At 44.2% G+C, this 19,649-nt stretch overlaps 1 protein-coding gene across 2 annotated transcripts in view; it reads left to right on the top strand.

Moving 5' to 3' along the window:
• The window catches only part of ROCK2 (Rho associated coiled-coil containing protein kinase 2), a 160,585-nt gene that overhangs the window by 106,552 nt on the left and 34,384 nt on the right, over nucleotides 1-19,649 (top strand). For both annotated transcript variants that reach the window (XM_077291438.1, XM_077291437.1), the window contains exons 6-16: nucleotides 2,671-2,815; nucleotides 6,347-6,485; nucleotides 8,379-8,470; nucleotides 10,673-10,832; nucleotides 11,907-11,970; nucleotides 14,384-14,475; nucleotides 16,117-16,165; nucleotides 16,245-16,380; nucleotides 17,834-17,925; nucleotides 18,004-18,250; nucleotides 18,357-18,463. In XM_077291438.1, coding sequence (XP_077147553.1) covers nucleotides 2,671-2,815; nucleotides 6,347-6,485; nucleotides 8,379-8,470; nucleotides 10,673-10,832; nucleotides 11,907-11,970; nucleotides 14,384-14,475; nucleotides 16,117-16,165; nucleotides 16,245-16,380; nucleotides 17,834-17,925; nucleotides 18,004-18,250; nucleotides 18,357-18,463 — 1,323 coding nt within the window. The remainder of the gene's footprint in view (nucleotides 1-2,670; nucleotides 2,816-6,346; nucleotides 6,486-8,378; nucleotides 8,471-10,672; nucleotides 10,833-11,906; nucleotides 11,971-14,383; nucleotides 14,476-16,116; nucleotides 16,166-16,244; nucleotides 16,381-17,833; nucleotides 17,926-18,003; nucleotides 18,251-18,356; nucleotides 18,464-19,649) is intronic.

Raw genomic sequence — 19,649 nt, 5'->3', positions numbered from 1 at the left:
GTGTTAGGGGGGAATGAGAGGAGTGAGGGGGGAATGGGAGGAGTGAGGGGAAAATGAGAGGTGTAAGGGAGAAAATGAGAGGAGTGAGGGGAAATGAGAGGCGTGATGGGAAAATAAGAGAAGTGAGGTGCTATAACTAACCACAGATATTTACTATGCCCAGGCAACGCCGGGCTCTTCAGCTAGTGTGTATATATATATATATATATATATGTATGTGTTTATATATATATATATATATATATATATATATATATTAGTATGTGTGCTATATGTTTTTGTGTTCTAGCACAATACATATGGGTGTCTGATGTAGGTGCCTATTAGTGATGAGCGAGTATATTCGTTGCTCGGGTTACATGTGGGGATTCCCTAACAACCAGGCAACCCCCACATCTACTCAGGCTGGCTAATAGCTGTAAATCATTCAGCTGAGGCGATAAAAACTAAATCTCCGAACACCAACAAATACTCAGAGACCACCCGAGCAACGAGTACACTCGCTCATCACTAGTGCCTATTCAAACGTACGTCTGGGACACCAAGTACATTTTTGGGTTGCAGGAATAGAATACTTAAGTGCATTGGTGTCTTGGAGGCTTGGGGTGACTTGACCTGTTCCCTTTTATGGCCACGTTCACACATTCAGTATTTGGTCAGTATTTTACATCAGTATTTGTAAGCCAAAACCAGGAGTGGGTGATAAATGCAGAAGTGGTGCATATGTTTCTATTATACTTTTCCTCTAATTGTCCCACTCCTGGTTTTGCTGAATAATGCTTGAAAGTGGCCTTAAAGTAACTAACTTTTGTTTTTGTTTTTTTTTTTTTAATAATTTTATTCGGCATGGAAAGATGAAACACATGTTCTCATAGTGAACTTGCTCTCATCTGTGAAGAGCATAAGGGAGCGAATGTTGAATCTGTCAATCTTGGTGTTCTCTGGCAAATGCCAATCGCCCTGCACGGTGTTGGGCTGTAAGCATATCACCCACTTGTGGACATCGGACCCTCTTACCACCCTCATGGAGTCTGTTTCTGACAGTTTGAGCAGACACATGAATGTTAGTGGCCCGCTGGAGGTCATTTTGCAGGGCTCTGTCACTGCTCCTCCTGTTCCTCCTTGCACAAAGGAGGAGTTAGCGGTCCTGCTGTTGGGTTGTTGCCCTCCTACGGCCCCCTCCACATCACCTGGTATCTGCTCCATGCTCTGGACACTGTGCTGACAGACACATCTACCCTTGTTACCACAGCTCGCATTGATGTGCCATCCTGGATGAGCGCCATTGCCTGAGCAACTTCTGTGGGTTGTAGAATCCGTCTCATGCTACTTGTACAGGCCTCAAGGGGTGAGAGCAATGGCATAATGGAAAAGTGACCAAAACAACAGCAAAAAAAGGATGAGAACAGAGAAATGGTCTGTGGTCACCCCGTGAAGAACTACTCCTTTATAGGGGTTGTCTTGCTAATTGCCTATCATTTCTACCTGTTGTCTGTTCCATTTGCACAACAACAGGAGAAACTGATTCACAATCGTTGTTGCTTCACAACTGCACAGAAGTGTGACTGACTAGGAGTTGCATTGTGTTGTTTAAGTGTTCCCTTTATTTTTTTTTGAGCAGTGTATATATAGCATGTAAGTGGCTTCCAAACTCCTGTTAAGGGCAGCCCAGCACCTATGTCTAATCTAGGGCTCATTCACACACTGACTGAGTCCGTGAAAATCAGACCGCACTCGTACGCCATCCAAGTTTTGTCCGATTTTTTTTTTTCTTTTCTCGTTTTCTCGGACCCACAGACTTGCATTGCTGATATTGATCCGACACTTGGATCAGAATTGGACATGTCTCTGGGATTTTGCAGAAATTGCGGACTTATGAAATGACCCCATTCACTACAAGTGCTATCTGTTCCAAACACGGAGCGCCCTCGTACACAAGAAATGGATGTCTGAATAGGCCCCATCTGTGGGGATAATCTGCTGCAGACACTCGGAGGAGGAGAAACGGGCTGAGCCATCACTGCCATCATCTGTACTCCTAATGATAGCAAGGCAGCTAAAGACAGGAAATAGACTGGGGAAAAAGCAGGGGTTTGGACATCACTTCCATTCACTTTTTTTCTTTTTCCTTTTTAAGAAAAATCCCTTAATAAAGTGATTTGCAAAGTTTTATAACTTTCCATGCTGGACAAAAGTGATAAAAAAAAGAAAAATAAATACAAATTGTAGTTCCTCTCTAATGACTGCTGTTTTTATAAGGCGTGGTATTACCACTATAAACCAGATAAGGTTTTGTACGCAGCTCCTCTGTCGCTCTCTGCACTGCACTGGCTACAGAGACAATGCAGGAAGGAAGTGTGAGTCCGAAACATGGCTGCCCCCAGAGAAGTTCCTAAAAAATAAAGAAAAAATAATTTTTGTTCTAGAGATACTTACTAAAATTAAATGAGACATTCCCTTTAAGGATTTAACTTTCACCCCAAAATCCTTTAAAATAGGTAACTTTTGCTGAGTCCTGGGGGCAACTATGGATTAATGAGGGCAAAGGAAAGATGCAGAACTTATTGTATTTTTTTTTCTTTATCTAGCAGCAAAGTTTTAGTAAAGGCCAAAAGTTCCTTTAAAAATAGTTTCCAGAAAACTTAGCGATTTGTTTTCTTGATGTCCTAGACAGGTATGGTGCGCTGCGACACCGCCGTGGGAACCCCAGATTACATATCGCCAGAGGTGCTGAAGTCTCAGGGCGGAGATGGCTACTATGGACGGGAGTGCGACTGGTGGTCGGTCGGAGTCTTCCTCTTTGAGATGCTGGTCGGTAAGTGAAGCCATCCTACAAGTCTGCCACTTAAATTAATGTAGCCCGTTCCCAGGAGATAGATGATAAAGCAAATTTTGCAATTAGTCTTAATTTGAAAATCTCCCATTTGCAGCTCCTATTCAAACCTATGTGTTTCCATGGTAACAGACTACAAACAAACTCTGTGTGTAGTCTGATCCCACGGCCATACTTCCAACCCCATCCACTACTTTTTGCTAACCTGCTGAATGTATGTTCTAAAAAATGGAGACGTGTAGAATGAGTATGCCTACGGCCTGACTACATGGGGGTTTGTTTGTAGTCTGTTACCACGGAAACATATTGATTTCAATAGTGTATACACAAAGTAGGCCTCTTTATTTTGCGCTGTTTGCAAAATTTCTTCCACTATCATTTTCATGTACTGAAATTATTAAAATATTTTTTTTTTAAATAGTTCTTTAGGAGTTTTATTAGGGACCATCTGATAATGTAGAATTTAATTTTTTTTTTTTTTTTAGTCCTGCACTTATTTCTGCCACCAAAATGTAAATTTTGGAAGTTTTCCAAAACAGAACAAGACAAAGAACCTAATATGGGACTTTTAAAAATTGATAGTGAAATAATTCCATCATTTTAGACTTTTTTTCCCCCTGGGCTTCTGAGTAAATGGTAAGCAGAGTATTCCGACCATCCTGTAATCCAGAATACCTAATAGTTCGGAATTAAAAATATGCACAGGACATCGGACTCTTTCTTTGCCATTAAAGGAGAGTATATATATATATATATATATATATATATATATATATATATATATATATATATATATATATATATATATATATATATATATATATATATATGTATATGTATATGTATATATATATATATATATATATATATATATATATATATATACATATACATATATAATGTGCTTTATATTACTACAGCCAGCCCCGGGCTATGTGTAACCCCTCACCTGACCCCGGGTGCTGTACAAAGCAAGGTCCAGCTAGATGTGGCTTTGATAACTACATCATAAAGGGATGAGGACAAATCCCTACTCCTTAAAAAGGGGTAGCACCGTTCACTTTCACATCAGGAGGGAGCATGCGGACCACGTGGCTCAAAAGAACCACTTTAAAAAAAAAAAAGATTTTCAATGACATGCAGATCCCAAAGGGTCTCCTTGCTGTGATCACCATTGATCGGCAGGAGAAACCTGACAGTAAGTGTTCAGTTTCACTGCAGTGCCACCACTGGAGGAATTAAGCATTGCATAGATCCCATTACCATTTAATGTATTGTCTCCCTCCCACACTTTTGCAAAGCTCCCCACAAAGCTGTGACCCCTAGTGATCAAGTGAAAGGAGAGTTCTGCTACATCTTTTTAGTGTGAAACTGTTCAGCCGAACAGTTACCAAAGTTTGGGTACCAGAACAGTACCCGGAGCTCATTCACTTGAATGGGGGGGTTCGAATATCCAGTGTTTGCCACGTTGTCATGTGCATGACAGCATGGGGCAAACACCACATCTGATCGTCACCGCCTGTCAGATAGCTGCAGTAGTGAGTGTGCAGCTGTAATCAGAGGTATAAAGTTTACCTCTGGTCACTGGTGTCAGCTGATGGGACTACTGTTCCCATCGACCGATCCCTGCTGCTGCTAATAACAGTGAGAGCAGGAAGGGAGAATTCATCAGCCGGCACCTGTGTTGTAAATAAGCACAAAAAAGAAAAAAAAAAACAAAAAAAAAAACGTTCCCTTGTATTTTTGATAACCAGCCAGGCAAAACTCACAGCTTGGGGCTTCAACCCTCAGCTGTCAGCTTTAGCAATGCTGGTTATCAAGAATAGAGGGGTCCCCATGCTGTATTTTTTATTTATTTAAATAAATGCTTTAAAAAAAAAATGATGTGGGGTCCCCCCTTCATTTTTGACAACCAGCCAAGTTAAAGCAGACAGCTGGGGGCTGGTATTCTCGGGCTGGTAAGGGGCCATTGATATTGGCCCCCCAGCCTAAAAATAACAGCCGCCCATAAAAGGCACATCTATTACATGCGCCAATTCTGGCACTTTACCCGGCTCTTCCCACTTGCCCTGTAGCGGTGGCAAGTGGGGTTCATATTTGTGAGGTTGATGTCACCTTTGTATTGTCCGATGAAATCAAGCCCACGGATTACTAATGGAGAGGCATCTATAAGACACTTATCCATTACTAATCCTATAGTTATATGGTAAATAACGACATAGCCAGAATAAAGTCTTTTATTTGAAATAAAGGAAAACACACTTTTTTATTTAAAAATAACAAACACACTTCTATTCACCTAACGCCTATTCCACCAAAGCCCTCCTCTTCTGTAAGAAAAAAATAAAAAACGACCATATCCCTCACCTGTTCGACATTCTATCCCATGCCGTAATCCATGTCTGGGGGATAAACCATTTTGAACCTGACGGTGCCAAGATGCGACCATCCAAGCTGAAAACCACTGATGAATGACCTGCTGCAAGCACAGCGTCAGTGACTAGTGGTGACGTCATCGAGGTTACCACAGGTCACTGAGGCTGCGTTCCCAGCCCGGCTGAACTGTGGTGACCTCATGGTGCAGAGGTGAGTTCACCACCGTTCATATTCACCGCAGTGAACTTTATCTCACTGTGCTAGCAGGTATCTTACCGAGGTCACTACAGATCAGGGGCCCAGCTGGGAACGCAGCTTCAGTGACTGGCAGTAACCTCGATGAAGTCACCGCTAGTCACTGACGCTGCGAGCAGCTCATGCAACAATGGTTCTCAACCTGGATGGTCGCATCTTGGCACAGTCCAGGTTAAAAACTGTTTATCCCTAGACATGAACAACGGATATGTGAGGGATATTGTTGTTTTTTATTTTTGTTTTATTGCAGCAGACAAGGGATTCAGTGGAATTATGCATTGAGTTTTGCCTGGCTGGTTATCAAAAATGCAGGGGAACCCATGACATTTTTTTTTTAAATTATTTATTGACAGCACAGGAGCCGGCTGATGAATACTCCCATCAGCCGCTCCTGCTTTCACTGTTATTAGTGGCAGCAGGTGTCTGCTGATGGGAGCAGTAGTCCCATCAGCCAACACCAATGATCGGAGGTAAACTTTATACCTCCAGTCACAGCTGCGCACTCGCGCTGTCATTTGACAGTGTAGGAACTGTGGCTGTCTGACCAGCAGTGATGATTTTACCGCCAATCAGAAGCCGTGTTTGTCTCCCGGTGTTCGTGGGTCTGAACTCCAACACTAACACGGACTTCCTGGTGAACTCCGTGTTCGGTGTCCGTGCACGAACAGTAGGTGTTCGGTAGGGAGGCCGAACTTTACTGTTCTGGTTCGCCCATCTCTAATTATTCTTTCCAGATAAGGCTAACCTTTTGTCATTAGTGTTAATTTTTTGGTTGTGATGGGAAATTGGCTATAAAGTAGATTTATTTTTTTTAAATAAATTTTAGCTTTTCAAAAGTCATCTTACGGTTTTTGCCCGTTTTTTTGTTTTTCTCATTTTAAGGGGACACGCCGTTTTATGCGGATTCTTTGGTCGGCACCTATAGCAAAATTATGGATCACAAGAATTCCTTAAATTTTCCAGATGATGTGGAAATTTCTAAACATGCCAAGAACCTCATCTGTGCCTTCTTAACAGACAGGTAAGCCATGAACCCCCCCCAAAAAAAAACGGAGCTTTTTTCCCGATTCTGCCCTCAGGAGTAGAAACTAACATGCCCTTTAAAGACTTTATTATAGAATTGCTAAAAAAAATGCATCTGTTGGCTGTTATTTCTTATCAAATGTCTATTTTAGTAAATGTCTGCTTTCACCTCAATATATTAATTCTGGATCATTGTGCCGTTCCTCGGTTGTTCTTCATGGAAATGTCTGAATAGTGAACAGAGCGTCAAATATGTGTTCACAGCCAGTTTGACAATACTAATCATCAATATTGCATGTCCTCCCATACACACTGGGACAATACTTAAAGGGAATGCTAACCCTTCTTAAAGGGGTTACCCCGCCAACATTTCTCACCTATACACAGAATGGGTTGGAGTCAGACTGCCCGGATGCCACTGTTCCCGTGTCATGTTTTCCCTGGGGGTTGGGGGCAGAAATTGAGCAGAAACTCGGCTAAAATTCCCGCATCTGTGTACACATAGCTTTAGATTTGCTCAGTCTTGGTCTTGAGATCTGCCGATGAAGATGGCCTCCCAGCCATGATCAAATTATCCTAGACGAACCTTTTATTTTTTATTTATTTTTTATACGACTGACCTATTATTCAGGTTGTTCCCCCCATTTGGTTTCCTTGTCTTCTTTACAGTCATGTGGGACAATAGCGCACATGTCTTACCGTCACGCCATTAACCCCTCCTCACAGCAGAAGAGCTGGTTCGTATTGGTCAGCGGAGACCCTTGTGGTGGGACCCCACAAGCAAACATTGAGCGCTAGGCTTGTGGGTAGATAATACTATTGATGGGAAAAATACTTTAAGCACCTAAATTACCCCCTCTGGGACCTCCACAGATCTCGAAAATAGGGCTCTGAAATGCCCCTTGAGAATGGAGCGGTGGTCAGCCATGTGCCCCGTTGTTCCATTCGTTCTCTTCGCCATAGAGAATGGGTAGACCGGCGGTGGTCCTCATGCCCGGTCGCTGCTTCATACAGACAGGGCATTTCAGAGCCCTGTTTTTAGGGGTCCCAACAGACTGGTAGGTGATAATTTTTTAAAAGTGGGAATACCCCTTTAAAGTGCAATCAAATAATTCCCCAGAAAGAGTTGTGGCGCCCCTCTAATACAGGGACACATGATGGTCAGTCTCGTGTGTGAACCGTCCACCGGGGAAACTTGAGAAGAGCATGATACAAAAATCCGACTTAGTCTTGTGAGCTGAGGGCAGGTAGCGGGAGGAATCTGGATGTATGGCCTGTTTGTGCTCAGCGTCACACACCTTGCGCCTGTCGGATAACGGAGTCTTGTTCTTCTGCTCTCTCCGAACGGTCCAGCGGCCAAGCCAAATATTTAGATTTGGCGGGGTCCTATAATCCCATCCCTTCTGTACAGTGGTGAGAAGTAGGGTTAATTCCCTTCTCCGTTTATTTACCTCAGCCTATAGATCACTGGCAGAATTGTCCATGTGGCTGGTCCGGCAGTGAGGGGGTTAAGGCGTCCTGGCGCTGTCATCCTCAGCCCCTCGCTGGCATCCTCTGTCCTAGCGCCTGGCAGCCCCCTCTTCAAAGGATCCTTTCCTCAGTTTAAGTCGCTGGCCTGCTTTTGCTGAACTTCCCATCAAATCTGGACGGAAAACTATTTCATTCCACACGCGACGTCGTAAGAGGATTACAGAAAAATAAGCTGCTCCTCACGTTCTCCTCACTCCTCACCTTCCCCGCGCTCCGAGATATCGGGCACATGATAAGAGCCACAGAGCCCAGTGCATGGACTGACGGCGGGCTACATTAACCCTTTCATTTTCTGATGTATTGATGCACGGCCGGCCGAGGGTTGCCCTGGTGTAACTTGTGGTTCTTGTGCTCTGGACAGGGAGGTGCGACTTGGGCGGAATGGTATAGAGGAAATTAAGCAGCACCCGTTTTTCAAGAATGACCAGTGGACCTGGGACAATATACGAGAAAGTGAGTACTGGATACAGAGTTTAGTACACTTAGTTACTCTTATTTTTATAATGTGTGTATGAATATGTATTCGTGTGTTGTGTGCTGCCATGTTGGAATTTTGCACCCATGTAGGAAGAGCTGCTGTTTTTTTGCGCGTGCACACGCACACGCACACACACACACACACGTGTGTATGTATATTTTAGTGTTTATGTGTGTGTGTGTGTGTGTGTATATATATATATATATATATATATATATATATATATATATATATATATATATAATGTGCTTCTCAGAAAATTAGACTATCATCAAAAAGTTAATTTATGTTACTTCTTTAATACATAAAGTGGAACTCAAACATTATTTAGAGTCATTGCAAACAGAGTGCTCTATTTCAAGTGTGGTTTTCTGTTAATTTTGATGATTATGGCTTACAGCCAATGATAACGCCTGCAAAGGCTTCCTACGCATTTAAAATGGTCCCTTAAAAAGTCTGTTTCAGTAGCTCCACAATCATGGGGAAGACTGCTGACTTGATAGATGTCAAGAAGGCAGTCATTGACACACTCCACAAGGAGGGTAAGCCACAAAAGGTCATTGCTAAAGAAGCTGGCTGTTCACAGAGTGCTGTATCCAAGCATATTAATGGAGAGTGGACTGCTGCGGGAGTCATTGCTTCAAGAGCCACCACACAGAGACGTATCCAGGACATGGGCTACAAGTGTCACATTCCTTGTGTCAGGCCACTCGTGACCAATAGACAACGCCAGAAGCGTCTTACCTGGGCCAAGGAGAAAAAGATCTGGACTGTTGCTCAGTGGTCCAAGGTGTTGTTTTCAGATGAAAGTAAATTTTGCATTTCATTTGGAAATCAAGGTCCCAGAGTCTGGAGGAAGAGTGGAGGGGCCACAATCCAAGCTGCTTGAGGTCTAGTGTGATGTTTCCACAATCAGTGATGGTTTGGGGAGCCATGTCATCTGCTGGTGTAGGTCCACTGTGTTTTATCAAGACCAAAGTCAGCGCAGGCATCAACCAGGAAATTTTAGAGCACTTCATGCTTCCCTCTGCCAACAAACTTTTTGGAGATGGAAATTTCATTCTCCAGCAGGACTTGGCCCCTGTCCACACTGCCAAAAGTACCAATATCTGATTTATAAACAACAGTATCACTGTGCTTGATTGGCAGAAAACTCACCTGACCTTAACCCCATTAAGAGTCTATTGGGTATTGTCAAGAGGAAGATGAGAGACACCAGACCCCACAATGCAGACGAGCTGAAGGCTGCTATCAAAGCAACCTGGGCTTCCATAACACCTCAGCAGTGCCACAGGCTGATTGCCTCCATGCCACGCCACATTGATGCAGTAATTGATGCAAAAGGAGCCCTGACAAAGTACTAAGTGCATTTACTGAACATACATTTCAGTAGGCCAACATTTTATGTTTTAAAATCATTTTTTTCAAGCTGGTGTTATAAAGGATTCTAATTTACTGAGATAATGACTTTTGGGTTTTCATTGGCTGTAAGCCATAATCATCAACATTAACAGAAATAAACACGTGAAATAGATCACTCTGTGTGTAATGACTCTATATAATATGAGTTTCACATTTTGTATTGAAGAACTGAAATAATTAACTTCTTGACATTAATTTTGTGAGAAGCATCTGTGTGTGTGTGTATGTGTATTTATATATATATATATATATATATATATATATATATATATATATATATATATATATATATATACACATATATACACATATATACACATATATACACATATATACACATATATACACACACACTGTCTCTGCCTGAATGGTTTAATGGTTACAACATTTCTGGTCTATTTGTGCTTTACGTCTTGTTGATCTCCGGTTTGGCTGGGAGCGTCGGACTCCAGTGAATAAGGAGCTTGTTAGGAGTCACAGACCTTTATATATTACACAAAGCGCCCACTATGCTGTACCTGCGGAGCGAGGACTGTGTGCCCCATACCTCCGCATCTATACACAGTGCAGAAACCAAAGCATAGAATTGTTTGTGTATGTATAGAATCTAAATAAGTGTGTATATATATATAACATCCACATGTAAAGAAAAATTGAGGTCCTCTGTAGCTGTTGTGCAGGGGATTTGGAGCTCTGTATCAGGGAACTAGAATCCAGCCCCCTATAGATATTATACGTGTATTGTCATCCTATAGCGGCCGCCCCGGTGGTCCCTGAGCTGAGCAGCGATATTGACAGCAGTAATTTTGACGACATTGAAGACGACAAAGGCAACGTGGAGACGTTTCCCATCCCCAAAGCATTTGCAGGGAACCAGCTGCCCTTCATCGGATTCACGTATTACCGAGAGAACCTGTATGTATCTGCCATTGTTCATCCACGTACTAACCCTTTCTTGCTGTCTTTGGGCACATTTACTTGTAGTTTAGGGGTTTTTCTTTTACATTTGGCATTACCAGCCATTAACAGTAAGGGCATGCTGATTACATGTTTTTGGTTTTTTTCAAAATCTCTACCTTTAAGTCTCGTTAAGGGGTTTGTCCAGTGAAAGCAAGCCATCCCTTATCCACATAATAGCTGATCATTTGCTGATCCATGGGGTCCACACACCAGGACCTGAACCGAACGGCACAAGGGGGCCCTTCTATCTCCATTACTAAATGGTGCGGCAGGTCGGTCATCCAGTCAGATTATAGGGGAATCGTGACCATCGCGGTCCGGCATTCAGCAGTCACATACAGCGGTTGTAGACTTCTTATTTCCGCCTGCAAAACCTCTTTAAGTTATTAGGAGCCAATTTGTTGTCCTGAATTTTCTATGGCATGCTAATTCTTGATTCCCCTACTGATTATTAGATGTTTGTTAGAGAATTCCTGGCCGTTCAGTCTCCTTACAGATCAGTCCATGATTACATGGAAGGAGCTTGTTGTCCTCCTGCACATTACTCAAAATAAACACGTGCCCATGGGTTAAAGGTGGTGGTGGGGACGGAGCTGTAGCCACTTTTTGGACTTGATAGAAGCGAATACCTAATGGAGACTAACGCCACCATCTTGGTGACAGCCATATTTCCTCATGACATACATTTATAGGGGTTATCATGATGGCCTCGGGGTGAGCTTATATTTTTGAGTCAGGGGCACTTGATAAAGAGCGCAGACAGCTAGGCCCGTTCAGGTCCATCCACATTTCGTTCTCACCCCCGGGTCTTCACCGGATCATACTGTGACCTAAATGTTTAAAAACAAAGCTGTAATCAGCAAAAGTTTTCTCTTTCTCGTCTTTGATCTAAACTTCATAAACTGTTTAGAAATGTGGAGTTCTGTGGCCAAGTATTTTTATGAGCGAGGACTGTTCAGTGTCTTCGGTGTCTGTCTCTGTCTCTCTCACGTGTGTCTTTCTCTTTGCTTTCCCTGAACCGTTTCGCAGATTGCTGAGTGGCCCGTCTAAGGGCCGAGAGGAACAGAACTCCTCCACGAAGCCGACAAAAGAGGTGAGTCATTGGGCAAAGTGATATCCGTAGATGGGGGGGGGGGGGGGGGGGGGGGGTCACCAAATTAGGGTAATGGTGTAGCCGGACCAGGCTAGACTCTGGCTATGGTTGTCTTCGTCTGGATCGTTAAAGTATAATTTACAGCCCTGCAACAAGGCTCTGATTAATACTGCCACATTTTGTGAAGTGTGTATCAAGTGACCGGTTCCCTTTAATTTTCTTGTGGCCCCTATTATAGGGGTTATTTTGTGTAAAAAAAAATAAAAATAAATAAAAAAAATAAAAAAATAGTTGACATCTGTTTGCCGCCATTTTGGCTTTTGATCAGCTGATCTTATCTTGGGAAGTTAAAGCCACCAAAGTTGTGTTCCTCAGTAATAAAGATGCAAATGGTCAAATGTGCCATCTGGACGTATACTGAACTTCTATCATAAAGGGGGAAAAGCAAATTTCTTCAAGTTCTGTGGTGTACACTATGTGGGTTGAAGGTTAAAATATGGATCTAATCCTTATTTCAGATTATTCTCTTGTGGGAGTGCCTTTCCCAGTAATACAGGCTGGACGTGAGCTCTTATCAGCCAGCTTCTATCCTGCAATTCCTTTTCACAATGCATTCTTCTTTTTTTTTTCTTTTTTTCTATCCTGCAATTCCTTTTCACAATGCATTCTTCTTTTTTTTTTTTTTTTTTTTTACAGTCTGTATTCTGTGAGTTCCTTGAAATACTTTCCATCCTGTTCATGCTGTGTAGATCTGTGTAGAATTCCCTTTACTGCAATCTCTGGGAGAAGGGAGAGTTGATCACAGCTAGGAGCTTTGACCAATTTGTCACATTTTTGCAGATAACTAAGCAACAAAAAGGGCTATGCAGTCGCAGAGTAGTAGAACTCTTTTAATGAAGACTATTTATAAAGTTGTTTAACTTTCCATTTAGGAATCGAATAAACAAAATTGTGTGAAGTCTGACTCGGACTTTAAAGGATCATTCCAGACTTCATTGATGGCTTTTGTCCTTATAAATAAAATCCAATTTAGCAATGTATTGCTTTTTCAAAGTGTCAGATGTTCTTAAGATATTAACATTTTTGTTGGTAACTCATTGCCTTGGAGGCCGACCACTGCTGCTAAAGAGCAGAACATGAGCAGTGCTTACAAGCTCTTTTTTTTTTTTTTTTTTTTTAATTGAGCACTGTTTTGAGCCTGGTCTAGATAGTTGGAGCACAGTGTTACCTCCTTGTCCCAGTCAGCTTCGGTAAAGTGCTTTACAAGCTATACAGGCAGCGGTGGTCGGTCTCCTAGGCAACGAGCTATAAACAAAAGAGAATAAAAGTGTTAATATCTCAAGAACGTCTGAAAATTTTAACTAGCAGTAAATTGCAAAATTGTTGGTCTGGAATGGCCATTAGTTGTCACCCTGGCCTTAACAAAACATATATAAATAACCCCTTCTTGACATCAGCTATACATGTACGGTGTAAGTCAGAAGCTTATGTATGGAGCTGATCCCGCCTCATACCCGGCAGGTGATGGCTGTGTTTTACAGCCAGAAGCTGCCTCTAAAGATCGCAGGTGGAGCAAAGCTTGTTAACCTGTTAAATGCCACTGTCAAACCCTGACGGCGGCATGTAACACGCTCAGGCATGGGGTGTGTCAATCTAAGCACCCATCGGTGTATATAGAACAAGCTATCAGACGATCCGCATCTTTAAGTACTCTAAGGGGATGAACAAGTAAAATAAAAAAATAAATGTTTTTTTAAAAAAATGAAAGAAATATAAAATAAACACAAAGTTATCAGCATTCCCCCATAAAAATAAAGATATGTAAAAAAAAAAAAAAACTAAAAAAAAATCAACGTGGCATCGCCAGGTTCAGAAGAGACTGATCTATCAAAACATAAAAATAATTAACCCAATCAGTAAACACCAGAAACACAAAAAAATCAAGAACGCCCAAATTAAGTTTTTTTATTAAATAAAATAACTGGAAGTTTGGTATCACCGTAATCGTACTGATGAGCAGAATCATACTGCGAGGTCATTTCTACCACAAAATGTACACCGTAAAAACAATTCCTAAAAAGCAATGTCAGAATTTTTTCCCATTTGCAGTACAGTATCTGGTAATATGATTGGTGTCATTCACAAGTACAACTCGTCCCGCAAAAAACAAGCCCTCATAGGTCTATGTGGACAGAAAAATAAGAATGATGGCTGTGGGAAGACGGGAGGAGAAAGCAGAGATTGGCCGCTTTGTGAAGGGGTTACGGCGCTGATCACACTGCCATCATATCATAGATTGAAACAAATCCTGTTATATCCTGTTGCCATATAATGGGCTCCGTCATGTCTAAAGGCCAGATTAGCTCTGCAGACTGCAGTTCTGTCGGTAACCCCGCGTCCCTTCTGTGTGTAGGAGTCTGCAGAACTACAGAAAGCTTTTCGGAAGTTGGAGGAGAAGCTTCAGAATGAGATGCAAGCCAAAGATGAGTCCGAGCACAAGTACAGGTACACAGATGACACTGTTAGTGTCTGGTCTCCGGGGTGCCAGACTCTGGCATCAGCTTTACCATTCATTGTCATCTTCTTAAACCACAAAATGACTGTGCTAACCAAGCACTCTCGGCGCGGCCAAACAGTTCAGTGCACCTTCCTATCAAAGACGTACTGACACAGAATTTAGATTGTGAGCCCCAATAGGGACAGTGATGATGATGACTGTAAATTGCTGTGGAGTTAGTGGCACTATAACTCGCCCGCGGGATGGCGCTCCTGGCTTCCCCGCTTTGGGGGACGAGGCACCTGGCTTCCCCTCTTGCAGGACAGCGCACCTGGCTTCCCCACCCGCGGGACGTCGCTCCTGGCTTCCCCGCCCGCGGGACGTCGCTCCTGGCTTCCCCGCCCGCGGGATGGCACTCCTGGCTTCCCCGCCCGCGGGATGGCACTCCTGGCTTCCCCGCTTTGGGGGACGAGGCACCTGGCTTCCCCTCTTGCAGGACAGCGCACCTGGCTTCCCCACCCGCGGGACGTCGCTCCTGGCTTCCCCGCCCGCGGGACGTCGCTCCTGGCTTCCCCGCCCGCGGGACGTCGCTCTTGGCTTCCCCGCCCGCAGGACGTCGCTCCTGGTATCCCCGCCCGCGGGACGTCCCTCCTGGCTTCCCCGCCCGTGGGACGTCGCTCTTGGCTTCCCCGCCCATGGGACGTCGCTCCTGGCTTCCCCGCCTGCGGGACGTCGCTCCTGGCTTTCCCGCCCGCGGGACGTCGCTCCTGGCTTCCCCGCCCATGGGACGTCGCTCCTGGCTTCCCCGCCCGCGGGACATCGCCACTTTAGACTTCTGTGCTAGCTGGTTGGGAGCCCTGAGAGCCACCTCCTACATCCCGGTATCCGCTTCTCCTTTTTGGATTAGCCGGCCTTGTGTGTCCTCATCGTTGTGGCATGATGCAGGTGACCCTGCGCCAGACTGACTAATGTAATGAAGAGTTGTGGATGCCGGTAGGTAAGTGGCGGCTCTAGGAGCTCCTGCCCAGCCATCACAGATTACTGACCAGGTCCTGCAAAACAATTTCCATCAACTCTATTGATATTTACTGGGGATTCTTAAAATGTAGTAGGAAATATGTCTTTATTTAACACATTTGGCTGCTCAGTCTTTGGCCACAATGTTGGTGCTCAGACATGTCGTATTTTATGTAGTTACACACATTATCATCACTGTCCCCACTGGGGCTCACAATCTACATTCCCTATCAGTATGTCTTTGGAGTGTGGGAGGAAACCAGAGAACCTGGAGGAAACCCACACAAACACAGGAAGAATATACAGACTCCTTACAGATGTTGTCCTTGGTGGGATTTGTGGCCAAGACCCCAGCGCTGCAGTTCTACCCACTGAGCCACCGTGCTTCCTCATTCATCGCTCCGTGTTGCTCGTCTTCGTACAGACAGATGCAGGAGCAGACTGCCATAACCACTAGCACACGGGCAGTCACAATACAGACAGGGACACGATGGGTTAGGTTTTTTGTTCTTTTTTTGGTGCCATAGCCCATTGTCTGACATTAGTCAGCGTTTCTTTTTTTTTTTTTTTAATTAATTTATATTTTATTTATTCCAAGAAATTTCTGCAGTAACATAAAATATTTTTCTTAGGGCTGTAAATTCCCGCCTGGAAAAAACAATGAAGGAACTCGATGAACAGGTAACATCCCTTACACCTGACACCTAGAATCAGTCCTGGTCCAGAAATAATCACCAGTCTTTTACCTCTTCGGCTGCAGATAAATTCTCGGAAAAACTTGGAGTCTACGAGCCGGCAGCTGGAGCGTGAGAAGGCTCTGCTCCAGCACAAGAACGCCGAGTACCAAAGAAAAGCGGAGAACGAGGCCGAGAAGAAGCGCAGCCTGGAAAATGAAGGTTTGTGATCTCGGCGTGTGCCAAACCTCATTATACTCTTCCCGTGAAACCCTTTACTATAACATTATAGCAGTTTTACCGGGTTTTCCAATTTCCCTTTGTGCAATTTTTTTTTTTAATAAACATTCATGCTTTTCCCACCCTCCCCGGGTCCCGCACTGAGTCACTTCGCCAAGTGTCTGTTATTGTCATGTCGAGCTCAGTGGGGTTTTTTTGCCTAAATTGATGGCACGAGCAGCAGCCGAGACTTAGTGCTGGACCTGGGGTGGGTAAGTAACACGATTAATAAAAACACCTTGCAGCCAGGGGTAATAGTTTTCTGAAATGGACCACTCCTTGATTGGTGTTTTGCCGCCAACAAACTTTTTACATTTTTTAGTTTTTTTTAGGTCAATTCATAAGTCTACCCTTTCAAAGTGAGCCGTCCCAGAGTTTTTGGCTGTGCTCTTCTCACCCTTCATCCTAGTATTGGACATGTTTGATAATTAGTGATGAGCGAACGTGCTGGGATAAGGTGTTATCTGAGCATGCTCGGGTGCTAACCGAGTTTCTTCGTCTTGCTCGAAAAATATGTTTGAGTCCCTGCGGCTGCATGTGTCCCCTAATAGGCCATCCCTGCGTGTGTTAAAGCTGTCGAACATCTGCGAGACATGCAGCCACGGGGACCCAAACATACTTTTCGAGCAAGACGAAGTCACTTGGTTCGCACCCGAGCATGCTCAGATAACACCTTATCCGAGAACATTCGCTCATCACTATTGGTAATACAACTTTTTAGGCATGATTTGGCTGGAAGTTAAAGGGGCTGTCCGCTACTGGAGTTGAGAGAAAGAAACATTGATACTTGCCTGAGACTAGCGCCATTCCTCCTCTTGAGTCGCGTAAGCACTGCAGCCAATCAGCCACCAATACATGGCTGCAGTGCTCACATGGCGCACCTGTTGGACACAACTTTAAGTATGGAGGAGTGGCGCTTGTCCGGGACTTGTTGTGTTTTTTTTTTGTTTTTTTTTATTACCTAGTACTAAAAATTTCTTTTAAGCTGTAAGTGTGGGGTTGGTGATTGGGAATATAGCGCTCCTTATGACCCTTTTAAAGCTTTCCATAAACTTTTGAGAGTTGAAGGATGACCTCTTATTTTGCCGACAGCTTTTCCTCTCGGCCTTGCCAATAACACAATGCCAAATTTGTCTGGTGGCAGCATCTCGTCCCCCCAAGGACAAAACTATCTGACAAGTCCAAAACCCCGATCCTTCCCTTTGACTCGTCCCTCCTCAGGAGATGAGACCCCATCATACACAACCGCGTCCGTTCCTCCTGCCGTAATTAGCAGGTGCGGCTGACCATATGTATGGCCGGCTCTAGGGTTTGAGGAGACTTTTCCGGTGTAAAGTTTATCTGTAATAGTTTGGAAGTAGAAAAAAAACAACTTCTTTCGCTTGTGTTTTTTCAGTAAACAGTCTGAAAGATCAACTTGAAGACTCGAAGAAAAGAAACCAAAATTCCCAGATCTCCAATGAGAAAATGAACCAGCTCCAAAGACAAGTGAGTGCGATCCGTCCTCCGCGCCTCGGCTGGTCGTAGACTTGACGCTCATCTTACGGCTCTATGATTCCCCTGTAGCTGGACGAAGCCAACGCTCTCCTCCGTACGGAGTCGGACACAGCCGCCCGGTTACGGAAGACGCAAAACGAGATGTCCAAACAGATCCAGCAGCTGGAAACCAATAACCGAGAGCTCCAGGACAAGACCTGCATGCTGGAAAACGCCAAGCTGAAGTTAGAGAAGGACTACATCAACCTGCAGTCAGCCCTGGAGTCCGAGAAGAGGGACCGGACGCAGGGCTCAGAGGTCATCAGCGATCTTCAAGGTAACGAGGTCCTGCCCTTAGTGGAGTGTGTGATATACCGCCATATACAGCACATGTAATGCTGAGAGCTCGGACCAATCCAGTACATGTTCTTCACTATCTGCAGGCCGGATATCGGGACTAGAAGATGAAGTAAAGAAGGGAAAGGATTTCCTTACACGAGCGGAGTCCGAGAAGAGGCATCTACAGGAGAGGCTGGCTGGCCTGGAGAAGGTTGGTAACCGTGCAGCAAATAATAAAGGGTTTCTCCTAACTGGATGACACCCTGTATATGTGCAATGGTCAATCATATGAGCATTGGGGGCCTTGGAGCTTTACCGAAACAGTGCCCATCAATTCTAGAAGTGATCTACTACCCAGCGCTGAGGTCAGGCAGAGCTAACCAGATTTGACGCTGTGCTCTTACCCACACAGCCATCTCTATGGCCCAATTAAATGAGCCAACTCTCGATCGCTGCTTGTTTACAGAATGATCGCTCATATTATCCTTCTGACCCCATACAACATCAGAGCACTTCGGTTTACACATAATTTCGATAACGATGATTTTTATGCACCATCACACTCGCCGAATGAGTGTTCGCAAAGAGTCAAACGGCCATATAACTCAGATGAGGATTGCCACGTAATGCTTGGACTGGCCGTCTGCTCTCCCGGCATCTATTTCTGTCTTGCTCAGGTCAGGAGAGCCGCCTTCCATTCCGAGCATTGCGTTGTGATCCCCGTCCGAGTTATGCGGCCGTTTAACTTTTACCTTTTGCTCATTCGTCAAGTTATTGCTTTCCCATTTACACAGGCCGATAATCAGAAGTTTCCAATTATTGTACGTTGGCGATTATTGGCTTGTCAACATGGATCATTAGTGACTATGTACTTCCCCGTAGTCATGCTTCTAGTGAACTGACCCCCATGAAATTGGACATACCCCCTCCCCCACAATAGCTGAAAACAGGCTCCGTGTGAGACATGTATTGACAGTCTGCTCTCCTCACTGCAGAGTGATGACGTGCTGGGGCACAGCAGACCCGAGTGTGACTAGTTACCATCCCTCATCTCTATCAGTTAGTGTGGGGAGAAGGAGGAAAGGGCAGAAATTGAGTCTCATTGCAAAAACCTCTAGTAGTCCTCCTGTCATTGTGCTGCCAGCTCTACCAGTCATTAGCAGACATCCACATACAAGGTGAAAAAGAACATGTTCCTACTAATTCTTAGAACAGGGTGAGTGGAGTACAGCAGATCTGAGTGTGATTGACATGCTTCAGCTTTCATCTCTAGCGGTTAGGGTACATCCCTGTGGTTCTGCTTCTAGTGAGCTGAGGGGTAAAGGAAGAAGGTTGTGTAACAGGCAGACCCTAGAAAGCATAGGAGAAGCTAGATCCTTTTCCCCCCTTCTTGGTAT

The sequence above is a fragment of the Ranitomeya variabilis genome, chromosome 2 (assembly GCF_051348905.1).
Source record: "Ranitomeya variabilis isolate aRanVar5 chromosome 2, aRanVar5.hap1, whole genome shotgun sequence".
Lineage (NCBI taxonomy): Eukaryota > Metazoa > Chordata > Amphibia > Anura > Dendrobatidae > Ranitomeya > Ranitomeya variabilis.
The sequence above is the reverse complement of the archived record's forward strand: the minus strand, read 5'-3'. Positions and strand labels throughout refer to the sequence as shown.